Source organism: Pleurodeles waltl, chromosome 1_2 (assembly GCF_031143425.1).
Source record: "Pleurodeles waltl isolate 20211129_DDA chromosome 1_2, aPleWal1.hap1.20221129, whole genome shotgun sequence".
Taxonomy (NCBI): Eukaryota; Metazoa; Chordata; class Amphibia; order Caudata; family Salamandridae; genus Pleurodeles; species Pleurodeles waltl.
In genome coordinates this window covers 1,191,247,116-1,191,265,460 of record NC_090437.1, presented here as the reverse complement: position 1 = coordinate 1,191,265,460, position 18,345 = coordinate 1,191,247,116, and the positions used below count along the sequence as shown (strand labels likewise).

At 40.9% G+C, this 18,345-nt stretch overlaps 1 protein-coding gene across 1 annotated transcript in view; it reads left to right on the top strand.

Annotated features, from left to right (window-relative positions):
• HGFAC (HGF activator) overlaps nt 1–18,345 on the top strand; it is a 600,748-nt gene that overhangs the window by 525,553 nt on the left and 56,850 nt on the right. Inside the window, exon 13 of the mRNA XM_069203474.1 lies at nt 3,491–3,639. Coding sequence (XP_069059575.1) covers nt 3,491–3,639 — 149 coding nt within the window. The remainder of the gene's footprint in view (nt 1–3,490; nt 3,640–18,345) is intronic.

The window sequence follows — 18,345 nt, the reverse complement described above, 5'->3', positions numbered from 1 at the left end:
TCCACCCTAGAGCAGGGATGATTGGGCAACTGAGCGCATGACACAATTGACTCCTCAGGGAAATCGTGGTCACTCAGATCTCATCCGTTTCTCTCAGTTACATTAGTCTCACATATGCAAGGACAATCAGAAGTGGAGTATAGTTCAATAACGTTTTATTGAAGTAACTGCATCTTAGATAATAAAGCATGTATTGCAATAGCTAAGACGATGAAGCATGATTAAAATTGTGACAAGGAGAGTAAAACACAAAAATAACGCTACCATGTTGTCAGTACAGTTCTTAAGAATAGTTCCTACCTAGACTATGTTGGAGCACAGCATGTTAAGCTCTAATTCCGCCTTTCAGGTTCCCCTGGGAAGACATCATCCCTCATACCTGAGCAAGAGGCCTATAGGCTACATAAGCTGCTGCAGCGAAGCACTCAGCAATCAGTATACAGTTGTGGTCATCTGTCTCGAATCTCCCTCCAATGTACATGGGTCAAAGTAGTGTTTTTATAATAAAACAGCTGATGTTCCAAGAAAGGATCCCCACATAAGAGTGTTATGTTTCTGTGAAATTAGAGACAAAGCGTACCAGTTTTGCCGGAAACCTATCTTACTGCAGCCTTGAGAAAAGCACAGAGTGAAAGCAATGTCTTGTTTAAGAACGCAGTGCTGGCCTAGGCGAAGAACAGCTAGATAGGGAAAATAAAACAAGACCGCAAATGTGGCTATTGTTAAATAATAAAAACAAAGCTGAATAAAATATATCTAAGTTAAAGTGCACAGCGACAGGCCTAGTTTGCTAAAATAACATGTATGAAACTATAGCTAAAATAGCTACACAACAGGATCACAAGGGTTAGTCAAATCCATCGTAATGGTGGCATTGGAGTTCTTACAAGTGTTTACAGTTTTTTTTTTTAACAGGGCCTTTTTGCTTCTTTGCCTTAAGTGTCAATAGTTGGACATCTCTTTGCCCCTTGGAAGTGAGGGTCCAAATTGGAGTCTTGATTTATGAGCTTGCAGGCCCACCCCAAAAGATTAGATTGTGCATCTGCGTCGGATTGCATCAAAGCTGACGAGAGATGCCTCTGAGCTAAAAGGATTTCCTGCTCAAGAGTGCCCACCACCTTTTCGATGTAGCCATCCAGCGTGCCAATTTATTTGGCTGCAGTACCTTCCAGGGTCAGGCCTTGCTTTTGCTTTGCCATTGTAATTGCCCTGGAGAATCATAAAGCGTACAGACCAAAATATAGACCAAGAAGATACCTTAAAACCAGGGCATCATACAGGTGGCATACAGATGTTCAACCAGATAGAATGATACTCCGAGAAAAAAGTAAAAGTTGCACAGAAACTTAAAGAATAAAGCCAAGGGGGTGGGTGGCCCAGCCCAGCCTCTTCTGGGCTCTTACAGACGTGGACGGGTAAGTCCTTGGTCCGCGCACGTGTCGCACAGCAGGCACAGGTGTGGCGCTTTATAGCGCTAATGACTGGGCAGCCTCGTCCCACTCCAAACGTTGGTACAGTTGCAGCCGGGGGCCTGTGGGACAGGAAGTCCCTTTGTGAAGATGCAGAAACAGGCTAGGGGCTCAACACCTCCTCTTGCGGGAGCAAAGTTATGAGTGTCCCGCGCAGTGGGCACGGGTGCGGCTCTTTATAACTCTAATGACTGGGCAGCCCCTCCCCTCTCCAAGCATTGGCGCGGTTGCAGCGTGGTGTCGTGTGGGACAGTAGGTCCCTTTTGTGAAGATGGAGTGTTGGCCTACGGGCTCAAAACCCCCTCATGCAGCAACAAAATTACGAGAGTCGTCGTTAATTCTTGAGTTAAACATGGCCTGCTAAAAATGGAACGGTGTTAAGGGGGACTTTAATTTGGCTGCTGAACGCTCTGACCACTGGTCCTACTTGTGAATTCATATTGAGATGAGCACCCCGTAGCATTCCTATGTTTCCTACTTTTGTTTAGATTGGGATACACCCTACAAAGTATGCAGGAGGGGGACACATGGTGACAGCTTTTTTTCAGGAGGTATACAGGGTGTAGGGCCACGATTCGTGCTTCACACCATTTAGTTTGAGGCTGTTGCACTCTGTCCATACTACAATACTTTTGAGGAGGACTTTCTTGAGAATGAAGGAGACTCTGAGGTGCAATTGTGTTTCATTGTTGTAGGAATGGAAGGGGATACTGAAGGTGCAGAGCAGCTACTTAAGGGCATTATATATATGATGGTGAGGAGGGATAGAAAACCAGGAGCCTTGTGTGCGGAGATGAGATTTTGCATTCTTCATGATTTGTGTGAGCTCTTCAAGGAATTAGTTAAATCGTGTAGTTGCTTGCCTTGACATGTTACCCCTGTTTGGATGCTGTTGCAGTAGAATGTTGTGGTCTACACTCTCAAATTGGCTGACAGCGGTGATAGGATCACCATGCCGAGTGCCTGCACATCCGCTAATTTGAGTAGCTCGCCCCACACGTTCAGGGGTGCTATTTCTGTCCTGTGTTCGCTCCTGAATCCGGATTTGTGACTCTTGAGGATGTCCAGAGACTCAATGTGTTGTTGGATTAGGTCTGTGATAATTTTCTCGAGTTGTTTAGAGATCCACGGAAGACCTTCAGTAGGACTATAGTTAGGATGTGTCCGGTCTAGATATGGCTTTTTGAGGAGGAACACGATAAAGGGGTGCTTGAGTGAGCTAGGGACTTTTCCCCACGTTACTTTGCTGTTGAGTAATTTGGTCATCTGGTTAACTAGTAGTCTGTGAAGGCTGCTGCCGTAGTGGTGTGGCACTAGTCACAAGTGTCCATTAAGTTATGAGGCCCTCTATGGGTCATTGGCGTGAACTCAAACTTGACCGTGCTGGAATTGCTCTGTGGTGCATGGCTCCAGGGCATAGTTTATTAGGTCATGCTAATTAATGCGGGTGTGATCCTAGTTCTAGATGTGGGACTGGTAATGGGGAGGATAATGCTTAGCAACGACCTTTGACATTCTTTGAGCACACCAAATTATGAAAGGAGACACTCTCCTGAATACCTCACTGATGACCAATCTGTTTCTGAACTCTCAAAAGGTCATCTATATATGCTGCCAAGAATGACGGGGTGATTTTCAGTGTTCCAGATAACATAGGTATACGTTGCCTGCCGGAGAGCTCCTTATACAACGTAAACAATGGGAAAGTGTCTTTTCAGACATTTTTATCACCACTAGATGGCGCCCTAAGGCAGAGGCCTTACTTTGCCGTTCAGCAGCGCTGGACCTGATAAATCAAACACCTACTGCGCCCCAATGTCTAGCTCCACTGGCCAAGACATAATTTGGCTAGGCACTGTGATTGCTGAAATCGGAATCCTGTGGTTTCTCACATACAATTCAATTAGCCGTATTCCCTCTCTATCGTGAAACTGAAAGTATCACGTCTTTATTTCAGCCAGAACAGCACTTTGTATTTCTCTGTGTCTTGTGTAATCAGCTTTTTTTCTATTTTATTTTAGAGACACAGGAATACGCTAACCACTTGCAAGAGGCAATCGTCCCAATCCTGCCTGATAATAAATGCAGCAGCCCTGAAGTGTACGGAAGTGAAATCACCGACAATATGTTCTGTGCCGGTTACACTGATTGCAGAATCGATGCTTGCCAGGTGAGGTGTGAACGCGGCTGATTACATTCCCACATACATGTATTTGAAATAGCATCTTCATGTAATGTTTGATCAGAAATGCAGACTTACATTTGAATCGAGTAGGGTAGCACCTCAGATGCTTGGTATTATTTTGTTTGAAAATAAATGTTTTCCAGGTAACTCTCAAACTTGAGTCAGTGGCAGATTTCCAAGCATAAAATCTGAAACAAAATCCAATGAATTCATTTTTTGCATGCTCAGCACGTGTATATTTCCAAATTCTTGAAAATATTTGCCTTCTACTTTTAACTATTCCAGCGGCTGCCACGTTCACTTTCCCATTGTGGAAAAGGGATTGACCCTTGGTCTTAACAGGACTAAAATGCCTGACCATTTGGGATTGGCAAGGGGTCGGAAAATTCAATACCCACACATTTGTGGGTGATTATAAATTTCCTTTTATTTTTATACCCGAAGGAGTACATAAAGGTACAATACAGTGCTTTACAATGTAGTCATACAATATACACCTGAACAGGCCAATCATTTAGAGGGAACTGTAATATTTTGATAATTGTCCAAATTCTTGTTTATTGCTGAGAGAGGAGAAGAAGGAGAAAAGAGGGAGGAAAAGAGAGAGACGAAAAAGAGAGTGGAAAGACGGAACGGAGCTACGGAGGCATATAATCATTCATGCCACATTATTCCAATCAGTTGTATGACTAGGGAGAGTTGACTTTTTGGAGGTATATATCCAGTATGGACCAAAATAGGCGAGAGGATTTGTTGTTAAATGTGGTATTATGTAGTCTGTTATCAGCACTTCTAATAAAACAAACCCAAGCCCACCATGTGTGATACCACATGTTGTTGTAGTGTTTCCGGTTGGAGAGTATAATTTTAATTCCTATGGTCAGTAGAAGGTCAACAAGCGACCCATCTCATGGAGATAAAGAGTTAACTGGATTGTTTCCTCTCATGCAAAATACGCCTAAAGACACGAGAGTGTGAGTTAAGGTTAATATTAAAAATAGTGTGTTTTCAATGTCTTTCCAGAAAGAGCGAATGTGTGTGCAATAGAATCACAGGTGATCAAGGTCTCCTAGAGGTTGATTGCAGTGCCAGGAAACATCGGAGGGTAAAATGCACAGATTTTACATTGCAACAACAAATGGAGTATTTTATATCTTAGCATAGCTCTCCATATATTTTTCCACTTACAGGGGGTGGGGGGATACAATCCATATTGTGTTTAGAACAAGACTCATTCCAAGTTCTATGTATTGTGTCGGTTTCAGGTTTGGAAACCTTCTGTTGTATCTTATATGTTGCAGATGCCATGTGGGTTTTTGCAATAAGTTTTTGAAGGAAGCTCAAACAATTAGCCTTATGTATCTTTGTAATAACCCTTAGTGCCACTTTTAATGTTAGAAAATGATAGAAATCAATAGGATCGAGATTAATTTTTCAGCTAGCATAGCAAAAGGGATCGGGTGTCCGGGTTGGATAATATCTTTGACATAAAAGATTCCCGCAGATGACCATTGCCTCCAGAAAGTGAGGGTAGAGTCTAGTTTAATGTTTTTATTAAACCAAAAGGATACAAACTCCGGGGAGAACTATAGATAATGGGTGGAGCCACCAAATGGTTTGTCTTGCTAAAAAAGGCTGTTTGGTAATTTGTTAAATTAGGAAAATTTAGATGCCCAGAGCATTGCCGAGTTGAAGTTTGCAGAGAGAAATCCTTTCTCTTTTATCCTTTATATGAAGGTTGATAATATAGTAATAAGGGAGTTGTGAAAGGAGATAGTGAGGCTAGCTGGAAACCTGTGGAGGAAGAAATTAATTTGTGGTGCAAGTAACATTTTAACATATTCAATCCACCCCCACCATGTAATGTATTTTGGTGACCATGCTTACGTTAATTTCTTGGCTTCGGCTATTAGTATAGATTCAGTGTGGGTTCTGATCTCTGCAATTGTGCCGGCAAACATCAGTCCCCAAATATTTTAGTTTGTGCAGTTGCCATTTTAAGTTAAACGTGGATGCTAAATGTGCAAGACAGAGTACATTTAAAGGGAACATTTCCATCTTTTCTTTATTCAGAGCATAACCTGAAACATTCGCAAAAGATGCTATAACCTTGAGCATTTGCAGAATAACTTGTTCTGCATCCGTGGAAAAGATCAGTTCACTGTAGGCATATGCTGCCAGTTTTTGTGGTCCACTCTTGAACGGGATACCTTGGGTTATGTCATTATTCCTAATGGAGTGTAGAAATGGTTCAACTGAGAGTAAAAAAAGGATGGGAATAGTGGGCATCCTTGTCGGATACCTTGAGATAAGGTAAACCTATCTGACAGCCAACCATTAATTTTAATATGTGCTAGGGGTTTTTGATATATTGCCATAGCCATACGAATAAAGTGAGGGACTAGGTGAAAATATTTGAGGGTTGATCTCAGTAAAGCCAATGAGACTTTATCAAAGGCCTTCTCCGCATCTAAGGCAATGGCCATAGAGGGAGAAGATATGTGTGTAGCTTTTTTGATTAGATGACAAAAGGTCCTGATATTATCTGCTGCTAAGCGCCCCTTAAAAAAAACAGTTTCTAATGTATAAATAAGAGATGGAAGGGCCTTTTCCAATCTTAGAGCTAAGATCTTAGTATACATTTTATAATCAGTAGGAGATACGGAGATGGGGTGGAAATTCTTCTTCAGTGGGTCCTTGCCTCCTTTCAGATTACTAGGACATGAGCTAGAGCCCCAGAGTTGACCTTTCCTATCATAATAGTTAAAAAGGCTCAGAAGGCAAGGTACTGAAATATGTCGAAAGTTTTGATAGAAGAAGGCTGGAAATCCGTCTGCGCCAGGGATTTTTTGGGTTTAAGGGATTTGATAGCTGTAAGAATTTCCTCTTGTGAGATCGGATTATTAAGGGCTTCCAAGTCACTATCTGATAGAGCAGGAAGTTCAACAGGATCCAGGAATTTCTTGCATACTTCTAAGATGGAGGTACCATTTTTTTCAGAGGGGTTATATAAGTCTGAATAGAATTTTGGAATACTTTGATTATTTTGTCTGGATCTATTTGTAAGCTGTTGATTTGGTCCCTAATAGCTGCAATATTGATAATTCTTTGTGTCTTTAAGTATTAATGAAAGCAGTCTCCCGCTTAATTATATTGTAGAATATTATTAGCTTTTAGGTTTTTTGCAATAAACATGTGACCTATTCCTTAGGATTTTTTTGTATTCATATTTAAGATGTTTTATTTTTATTGTTACTGGAGGATCAAGAGTGGCAATACTATTTTTTTCTATAGTGTCTATTTGTTTCTCTAGGTTTTGTTTCACATTAAGCTGTTTTTTTTGACAATATGGCAATCATGTCTCCCCTAACAGTGGCTTTCATGTCATCCCATATTGTTTCCACCTCCAACTCTGAAGTGACGCTCTGTGTGAAAAAATTAGTTAAGGATTGAGCAATGCGTTTTTTTGACTCAGTGTCCAGTAGCACCTCATCATTCATTCTCCATGATCCGGGTTTATCTTGCTGTGAAGCTAGTTTTAGAGTTATTGTAATGCAGGTGTGATCCAATATGAGAATGGGTTCGATAGTTGGCTCTGCAGATGAATAGATTAGGTTTTTGCTCATGATAAAATAGTCTATTCTAGATAAGGTATTATGAGTTTGCAAAGAAAAGATAAAATCACTACCATTCGGGTTGTGCAATATCTGCGTCATTTAAGTCATTGTCTTCTGTCAATTTGTGAAGTTGAGTATGAAACAGGTTATTCTATATGGGAATTGTGAGAGTCTATCCAATTTGGTGTCAAAAGGAAGGTTGAAGTTACCCCCTAAAGTAACTTTACTCTCTGGAGGATGTTCCTGTAACTTTTGGTTGAGTTAGGACCAAAAAGATGGGTCGTCAGCAGTGGGAGTGTAGGTATTGAGTATAAAAAATGATAAAACGTTTTTTGTGAGTTTAGAGAGTACCATCTGCCCTCTTTGTCATGGGTAGACATGTCAATTGAACATTTAGCATTTTTTACAACCAGAGAAAACACCCTTTTCTTTTTCTTAGTAGCTGGCGAACACATACAATAAGAAACCAATGAGTATTGCATACTGCGCGATTCTGTGACCCCAGCTCTTGTCTCCTGAAGAAGACAATGACAATGGCCTTTCTCTTCATTTGGATAGTTGAGACCTTTGGTGTATAGAGAAATAATTTTGGGTGATGTTTGAGCCATCATAGGATAATTATATTTCTGGTCACTATGTTAAACAGCATGACAACTCCTCTAAAGGTGAGGCAAAAACATAAGATAGACAGAGGGTAGGGAAGCAGAAAAGCAAAGAGAAAGAAGAAGGTTCCAGAGAAAGGCAAGCACAGCAATATAAAATCCCTGTAAATCAAAGGTTGCTTTCCTTGTTACCATAAACAGTATTGTGCCAACTTTGAACAGGAGTAACCATAATACCCAAAGGAACCCTGAACCACCCTTCCCTGTAGCCTCCGACCCACCCATCCCTCCCCCCACCCCTATAGCCGGAAAGGGAACCATGTAGGCCCCAGTGGAAAGGGTGGAGCCATACTCAAGGTCTGAACAAGAGCAGAACATTTTTTAAGAGGAACTTCATCAGTGCAGAAACGGTTGATAACAAGCAAAAGTTATGGACTAACACAGCATTGTTATAAGAGTAATTAGAAGGCAAAAAACTTCTAAATAATTCTTCAAATAAATAATGTCTTAATAATTGGAAAGTTCTGTCAAAATGTTATAGCTGTTTAGACGAGTTAAGACAAGTAGACACCAGCAGTCATCCAAAATTGAGACATGTCAGGCATTTGACTTATCAGTTCTAACTATTACGTTTAAAGCTATATGTATGTATAGTAAGTATCATCACTTAGTTATGCAGGCTAGTAGTCAATGCATGCTAAAGAAACATTGTACAGATTGAGGACTGATCCTTAGGAGATGTAAATTTCCTGGATAACCTTTACATAAAGAGCACTCATATAAAAGATATTATCCTTAGACTGCGGTTGGATGATACAAGAAGGCATCTTCTCGTATAGAGCTGATGTGTATACAAGTTAATGTTTCATCTGAGAATCAGATCATTGTCTCAAGAATGGCTCTAAGTCCTTGGGCTCGTCAAAGAACTGTGGATTACTTTCAAAGACAATCTTCATCTTGGCTGGACCTGCAAAGGAAAAAGTGATATTCAAGGACCTGAGTTCAGGGCATAATTCAAGACATTTCTTTTCTCTGTTCAACTGTAGGCTTGGCATAATCTCGAGAGATTCCCAATTTATTACCATTACAGATAATAGTTTTGATTTGTTTAATACATTGCAAAATCATTTCTGTATGTTGGTATTGAAGTATCCAGAAGATAAGGGCTCTAGGACGATTGGGTGATATAGCTTTGGTGTACGTTGGAATCCTATGAGCTTTTTCGATCTTGAAGGTACGGTCAAATAATATATCCAGCACATGTGGAAGCTATGATTCAAGGAAGGCAGTACAAGACTTTTCATTGTTCTCTGCATTTTATGGGAGCCCAAAGATTCTCATATTCCCCCTTCTATTTATGTCTTCTAATGTTGAGATTTCTTTTTCTAACAAGAGTACTTTGCATTACACAATATCAGAGTTCTTCATGAGAGAGTTTTATTTATCTTCAATAGTACTGATTCTGGATTCTGCTTCTTCCACACGGTTAGCAAAGGTCCTCACATCTTGTCTGAGACCACCCATTTCACTTTGTAAATTTTCCGTATTAACTTTAGTAGATTGTGATAAGTCATGCAGAGCACTGAACTTCAGAAAGATAGTTTCAAGGTTATTGGCTAAGTCCTGTTTCCCTCTGATTGGGGAATCCAGCAATAGTGGGTCCTGCTTGGTGCTTTTCTAAGCAGGTTTTGGTTCTCTCTGATCATTGGACCCTCTATGTTCTTCTCTGATCATCTTCTCTTTTGTGTCTGCCATCCTTATTGTGGAGGTGCTTTCAGGATGCTGCTAAGTTACTTCAAATGTGCATGGAATTCCTGAACAAGACATGTATCATCCACAGTGGCTAGGTACTGAAATTGTGTTATCGCATTCTGGTGCTTTGTGGCAGACCCTCTGGTTGCAGTATGTGAAGATGAAGTCAGCTTTGGTGGTACAGTGTATATGTGAGTGCAGCCAGTAACAAGGAAGATTTCCATTCTCAGGAATGAGTAAACATTAAGAGCTGTAACACATGCCTATATAAGACGGTCGTGGAATTAGGCCTCTTATCTAGAGGTGAGCATCCTCCTGTATTTTTTGTCAATGTTCAAAAGCACTTACAGGTCACCCGACGCTTCTCAACCTATTGTCTAATACTCCTATGGTGCAGTATGGCAATTAATGTTATTAGTAGTAGAAGTGCGAAGCCCTGTGTTTGTGAGCTTCAGGGATAATGGTCGCTGTCTTTCGCAATGTGAGATGAATTAGACAGGATCAACAAACAATCCTTGTAAGCCTCATTACATGAAGTGTACATGCCATTCAGGCACGTATTATATTTCCCCACTATTGCATTTGGTTCGCTGCAGCAGAAGAAAGAGTTATTCCTTCATGTGTGGCAGAGACGGTCATGCTGCAACACATATTGATTTTATTATTGGGTAACGGGTGCCATTTTGTGTACTGTGTTGGACAGTAAGCATTAAGAGTTTAGTTTGTTACTAATGGAAGGCTGTACAAAGTTTTTTTATAATGCATTGGTATTTTAAAGTGGCTTGTCGCTCAAAGATTGTTCCTTTATATGGCTGAGACAGGCTTGCGGGAAACACACATAAGGCATCTAATATGTTAGTAGGTTGCATTTCATGTATCACGTAAGGTGGTAAACATTAGGTGCTTGAAGCGTGTTCAAAGTTTTAGAGTCTTTCTCACCATTTAGATCATAAAATTGATGGTCCTACCTTAGTAGATAGGAGCGAGGTGAGAGGCAATTGCAGTACTGCTTACACACAAAACCAGGGTGTCATGCTCATCAGCAAAAGAGCGGTTGCCATTTTAGCTCTGTAAGGATGCATCAGAGTTCTTCTTGTGTGGAAGAAAAGTGCGTTTCAACACACAAAACCGAGCCACTTTACACTCACCTGGACGTCAGAGACTTCATAGTTTTGGACCCATGTTTTTTTTTGCTTGTAAGGCCTCTCGCTGGTGTTTAGTGCATTCTGGAGGCCACTCTCATCCTGAGCTCTGCACCTACACCGGCATCTCTGTTAGGTGCTAGTTACACCAAGCTAGACATTTCAACTTTAGAACGCCCATTACCCACCGCCATGATGACATTTGCTAACATAGAAAGCTGTGTGTGGGTAAATCATTTAAAGACATCTCTGCATTTCAAATGTTGTTTTGCATTCATAAAAATATGTTTTGTATTTTATATACATTTTTAATATCACCAGAAAAGATGGCCACATATCAAAATTGCTAAATGTAGTTTCTCTAAATGCATCTAACCAACCATTTGTAAATACTCCAAGACAGCTGGTGGTTTCTGTTATCTGTCTTTAGATTTCCTGATTCACAAAACTTTTACACTTTAGGTGGCCCTGAGTAGTTGTAGATGCATGTTTTGTGTGAGAAGCGTTTACCAATAACCTCCATATTTCATAAAGGGGGGGTAGGGGAAAAATCTCAGTGGGAAAAATAATTTGCCCTTTGGGAAAAAAAACAGAAAAGAATAATTTATAAATCAATTGTTTACAATAAGCCTAGTTTATACTGGTTTATCCATAATTTACCATCCTCCTGGAGATGGTGAGGAAGTTGTGTACTGACAGAATTTCTACTTGAGGGCTTGATTCTCAAAAGGCCTCTGCACTCGTGGCAGAGGACCCGCAGTCGTGGTAGGGCACCGCAGTCATTGCAGGACCTCCGTACTGCAGTTACCCATTGCGGAGGTCCCGCCATGAGAGCGAGTCTCCCATCCATGACTGAGGGGCCTCCTCCACGAGTGCAGAGGCCCTTTGTAAATGGGTCCCAAATGTTTGATCAGGTTTCTTCATTCTCTGCAGGATATATGGGATAAAGTACCCCCTACCGTACATTATAACGATATTGCATGTCACCAAGGAGTTCAGTGACCATAAATACCTCATTCAACTATATGGTCATGGAACTTCTTGATGACCTGCAGTATCTTGATAATATATGGCCGGGGGTACTTGTGATGCAGGTTGGCATGTAGAAATATGCAGACAGGGCCACTAAATTAAGAGAGGGTTTATTGTGACTTGAATGGAAACATAAATGACCCCACCAGGAGCAGGTGTAGTTTGATGCTCAGCTATGGTCTGTTTGACTCAATTGCCCTTCAGAAAACCTTCATAACTCTGACATTCCATGATATCATTTGTAACCGGACAAGCTAGATACCACAGTACTTTATTCCTTATAATATATATACATGATCAGACCAGCAACCTTCCCACAGACCACTTGATTCATTGGTGTCTTGCTTTTTCAAGTTCATCGCAGACAAGAGCAATAAAACAGAACATGCACTGCAATTTTAAACACACCAAAAAGCTGATAACATTTTTTTCAAAAAAGATTTGAGAATCAGTCTAAAAATGCTGTGACTTCGATTGTATGCTGATATTCTATCTTTTCTGTAATGACTATTTTGTGAAACAATATGCATGTTGCCATAAATATTTCCTTTCAGCTGATCATGTTTTCTTTTTAGAAAAAAGATATCAGAAGAAGGAAAAGCTAGTTCCCACTTTATTGATGCAGCTGCAATTATGCTCCATGAACTGCCTTTCATTCTGATTGCTGGCTCTGATAGCAGGCATTGTCTGCGAGTTTGCTGATAACTTATGCCGTTTCTATTCAATATCAAAGGGCAGGTGTTTGGCTCTGCTGCTGCACCTAACTTGTCTTTGCTGTGATGCCAATGTGAAAGACACAATGACTTGGAGAGACACAGGAAGACATCATGGGTGTGACCTAGCCTCTTCTCCAAGTGCAGGAGGTGGTTGGCCTTGTCTCTACAGGCAGAGGAGGCCAGGCCTGTGGCATAGAAGAGGACTGAGAAATGCAGACCAGGCAAAGTCTTCCTGGTGGTGATGGAGGACGAATGGTGGCTGGATAGTGTGTGTGACCTGTGCTTGATAGTAAAGCCGCAGTGTGAAGAGAGTTTAAATATTCTGGCATGTGTTATGTAGTAGCTAAATCTTTATGCTGACTTGAGGGGATGGTCACTGCAGCAAACAACTAGCAAGTGATTTCCAAGCAAATCTTAAGAATGTGTACCTCCCCTCACAAATAAATAAAATTAAATGGCCCTGCTGATGAAGTCCATGGGATTGTGATCTAAGACGGCCACGTCATCATGTGGCAGCCATCTTACGTAGGGGTATTCCCCTAACAATCTAATCAGGTTCACATTCTGGGTCGTTTCAATAATCTGCAGTTTTACCTTTTTTGGGCTCCTGTGAAGCATTCGACTGGGAGATGGACTCTTTTAGTAATCACTACTATAAAAAAAATAATCCAGAAAATGACTTGCATCATCACGGACATTCCATACTTTAAATGTCCATGATATGGGCTGATTCAACATGTGACTGAGACTTTAAACAAGCAAAGGCCTAAGGGGAGAAATCAAAATAATCAGTGGCTAAATGTGGATGAAACAAATGCCATCTATGTATACTTTTTGCATTGCCACAAGAAATATGCATGAGAAATTGGGTGATTAGTTGAAGAGGGCAAGTACCCACCTCAAATAATAACTACAATCCTTGTTAGGGGGAATCCTTAAACTCACTAAATTAACCTGAGCTCATCCTCTGGTAGCTGTGGGGTAGAGCAGACAGGCTTTAAGTAGAGACAATGTGTGAAGTAGTCATGCAGTACACAAACAGTAATAAAGTCAAAACATACCACAAAAGAAATCCCAAACCAAATTAATTTTTAAAATTTAGGGTTCAAAATAGTGTAAGAAGCATTAGCACCAATTGCGGTCATCTAGTTGCACTTAACTCGGACAAGGGTGAAGTTTAGGTCCATCAGTGATGATGCGTGGGTTGAATACAGGGACAAGGTTTGTCCCGGTGAAAACATTTACCTACTGACTTAGGGCCTGATTTAGATATTGACGGATGAGTTACTCCGTCACAGCGGTGATGGATATCCTGTTGGCATACATCTAAATTGCATAGGATATAATGGGGTTTAAATTTCCTTGGATGGGATATCCGTCACCATTGTGACAAAGTAATTGGTCTACCAATATTTAAATCAGGCCTTTAGTCTCTGATATGAAAGTCAAAAATCCTCAGTGGGGAAAGGCAGGAATCTGATAGCATCGGATAGCTGCTGGATGAGTTCTTGGTGAAGCCACTGACTTTTGGCGGGAAAGCAGCGAGCGGGAGATGTTTGAATTTCACACCCAGAGAAGGTCCCTTGCTGGCCAGATACTTTTTGTGGCTACACCCAGTGAAGAGTTCTACCACTTTTTAGGAGCTCAAACTCCTCCTGTGGGGCAAGGCTGTAGGCTGTAGCTGAAGAGAGCTCATACTTTTTCCGCAAGGTCACCCTGAACCGGATTTGCTACTGTGGAGAAAAGCATAGTAGGAGCAACCTAATCTTTGGCTCAAAGGCAGTGCATCTTTCTCAGTTCAGCTTGGCAGATTGATTCCTGTCACCCATTGGTTCTCAAAACAAAAGGTGGCAAAAAGTTCCTAAGTCCAAGGTTTCTCAGATTTGTTAAGAGCAGTACACTTTGACACCATCCACAGGTCCAGGACCTTGGGGTCAGCTCTTGGCGGTGAAGAGTCCATCCAGTAGATGCCAGCAACACCGTGCTTGTCAGGTCCAGTAGGAACTGGACAATATCCAGTAAAAAGGTGTCTTGAAGATTGTTATGTGTCTGTAGACCAAACAGGCGATCAGCCTTATGACCCTTAGAGTCCACTTCTTTGCCTTGGGTACAAGTAGGAGAGCTGGGTCAGTCTTCACAGCTCTTCCCAGGTCACAGACAGCAGGGTTAGTCCTCTTATGTTCTTCCACTGGTCCAGAATAGATCTGGGGAGTGTAATGTTGGTGCCACATTTATGCCTAGTGCCAGACTGTGGGTGGGAGAAACTCCTGGACACTCCGTAAACAGTGAGGTACAGGTTCTGCAAGTTCCGAGGGATGATCTTGCCCACTTTTGTTGCACTTTTTGTGTGTTTTACTACAAACAATCCCACAGTGGCTCTTTCTGCCCAACACCAACATGGCAGAACCTTTCTTTCCCTGTGCAAGGCTTCTGTGCTTACCCTAGATGTGTAGCCAGGGAAATAATCAACTCCTCTTCTGTGGTAACTATACGGTTCTAGGGGCAGCTCCTCTCCCATTGGGGCTGTTGCCTGATTGGCTAAGGGGACAAAGGAAGGGGCAGGCCCAGGTGTTAGCTGCAGTTGCCTGTGGCATTGCAGGCTCCCTTGAAGTTAATTACGTTCCTGGGCACAGCTCAGATGGCAAGCTTACCAGAGAAACAGAACACTTCCCCACACCAGGGGCATTTATCTCAGATCTGGGAGCAAGTTCACACCTTATTATGGAGGCTATTCTGCTCCTTGGTGACAGTTGGAAGGTCACACAAATGGGCTTCTAGAGGCTATAGAAAGGTAACAGGAAACATTTTAAAAGTAGCTTTTAAAAAAAAAATTCTTAAAGACTTCTTTGCAGCTGTTTCCTAAGTAGAGTTGGCAATATTAAATTCAATATTTTAACCCAATGCTTTCTTACAGAAAAGCTAACCCTGCAGAGTGGAAATAGCCTTTGGGACCCTTTTCACTGTAAAAACATATTTCACATTAAACATTTATTTGTCCTACTCTTAAATATCATGAACCCTGTCTTAATAGGCAGCTAGGTCTACTTAGAAGCAACTTTATTTTAGCAGGTCAAGTTTGCAGTTACAGCCTGGACCACTGTGCTATATATGGCAGGCTCCAGTCACGTTTGTCCTGTCTCTGCAGTGCGTGCTACAATGAGTGCTGCAGCCCACTGGTGACTTTTAACTTACAGGCCTTAGATGTACTTTTTGTACCATATATTAGGGACTTTTGGATAAGTTAAATATGCCAAATAGGAGTATTCCAAGTTCATCAGGTTAAAAGGGGGAGCACAGACACATTGACACTGGTTAGCAGGTGTAAAGTGCACACAGTTCTACAGACAGCAAAAACAGTCAAGACAAAAGTCGGGGGATAAACCACAAAAATGATTATAATTTCCAAAAATATGGCTAGCAGGTAGAGCTTTCAATAGGCATACTCCACAAACACTCCTAATGTATTAGCAAAATGTGAGGTAACAGTTTTATCCCAAAACAAATTATATTGATTCTGAACCAAAGGCTTGAGTGTATACGTCTGTGGAGCCTATTCACAAAGGTATATTTGAGTACGTAAACTAATACTTACATTCCTTGGTGAATTTGCCGAAAACATCTAAAATGGGAATCTACATAGAATGTTCATAAACAGCCAATGCTTATTTTGTAAAAGGATAAGTGCCAGGGCACAGTGTTTTGTTCAGAAGCCCACTGCTGGCATTGTCAAAGGTTGGGATGCAAATTCCAAAGCTGCAAAGTCATGATTCCACCTCATGCCTGCTAATTACCTCACATATTACATCATCCATGACATGTTCTATATATATGTATTCTCACTGAAAAAAAACAAAGGTTAAAGGAATGTTATAGTTGGTGAAAATGTTTTAAAAGAACAAAACCACTGATATTCACCAGTTACAGTTATTTCAACTAACCATAACTTGTGGCATAAATAAACTATAACTTGCACCCCTCCATGCGCAGTCTTGTCATCTACAATTTCAGATGTTGCAGCGATGTTATGAATGATGTAATAGAACATGCAACGAGTGATGTAATGTGAGAGTTCATAAGCAGCGCATGGTGGAAAAAATAATGCATAAAAATTACAACAGAAAACACACACACAAACATATATATATAATAATGCTTGAGATACAAGGGGTGAAGATCAAGTTAAAAGATTAATAATTAATGAAGGAGTCTGTATTCGTGAATGCCCTCTATAACAAGCATCAGATAGAAAAATGTGTGAAGGAAGGTTCTTTTTAACTCACATCAGACTTTTTTGGACGCTCCTATTTTGTTTCCTTGATCGTATGTTTGTAGAGCGTTCTCCTTTTGGTTATTAGTGCTTAATTGTGAGGATAATTTTTAACAGGAGCACAAAACTCTCATTTTGCCTTGCTTTAAGTGTTAGTATACCATTCTGGTTACGGTGGGGCTGGTTTGACAGACTTAAAAGATTGTTAAGATTTCATATGACAAGTATTAATGGCTTCAAAGCCTAAGAGAACTTCTTTATGACTCCAAGGTCAGAACCATAGGATTATGATCACTCTTGGGCCTTGAAATAATTTTTGAAAATTAACTAAATCCCAATAAGTAGTGGTGACTAAAGCATCAATAATTGATAGTTTTCCATTACCAATAAATGATGGCTTTGCTGGGATATTAGGTAGACAACTCTTCAAACAGCTAATCAAATAATAATAACTAATTAAGTCTATTATGAATCTCCCCTGGTGGTTAATCATATCCTCAACCTTGGAACAGAAAGCCCCTCATTAATCTCTGTTTGAGAAGGAGCCACCATTGGGTCAATCCGAGAGGCAATCTTTCCATTAAAATCTTCCAAAATTAGAAAATGATACAGCTCATTATCTTCTGATTCAAAAAAGCAACCATGTAGTCCAAAATTCAGATATCTAAGTGAACCAAATCTCTCTGTAGTCTGTTTTTCCAAGCAAATCTTTAGTAGTGGAATGCTTTTCCAGGGGGGCCTTTTTGACAGAAGGGGCCTTCTGCTTTGCCACTGTGATCTTAGTGGAAGGGATAAAATAAATTAGGAAACAGGGAAAAAGAGAGGTGGCCAAGCCCAACCTCTTGTGACCACTAATGGGAAGCAACAGGCTTACCTTTTGCCCTGGTTTAGTCTGTGAGTGTCATGTGCCTCAGGAGTCTGGAGGTTCTTTTGGGACAATGCAGTGGCAGTACCCATTCGTGCACTGTTTAAAGGTTGATACCTGTTCTTTTGAGTGTGCATCAGGGGGACGTCCCCCAAACCAGTGGGATGCTTGTTTTGTTCAAAAGGTTTCTTTTGCAGGTCCAAATGGCAGTGGAAAACTGCACTACAGGCTTAAGTGGCAGACTTGAGACATGCTTAAAGGGCTACTTAATTGGGTGGCACAATACGTACTCCAGGGCCACTAGCAAAATTTAATTTACAGGCCCTGGGTGCATAGAGTACCATTTACTAGGGACTTATAAGTAAATTAAAGATGCCAAATAGGTGTAGGCTAATTGTACCATGTTTAAAGCAGAGAGTGCACGCAGTTTAGCCCTGGTTAGCAGTGGTAAAATGAGTCCAAAAGCCAACAAAAAAGAATCCAGCAAAACAGGATGAGTGAAGGCAAAAGTTTGGGGGGCTACCACACAAGGATGTTATGTCTAACACTCCTCTTGAGCAGATAAGCAGTACTGAAAAACATTCTTCTGAAATGTCTCTTCGCTGGTTATTGATATTGTTCTCTACAAATATTGTCAAATTATTCCATTCAGAGGTCGGGGTATTGGTTCAGAGCAATGATTGAGCAATTATTCCAGT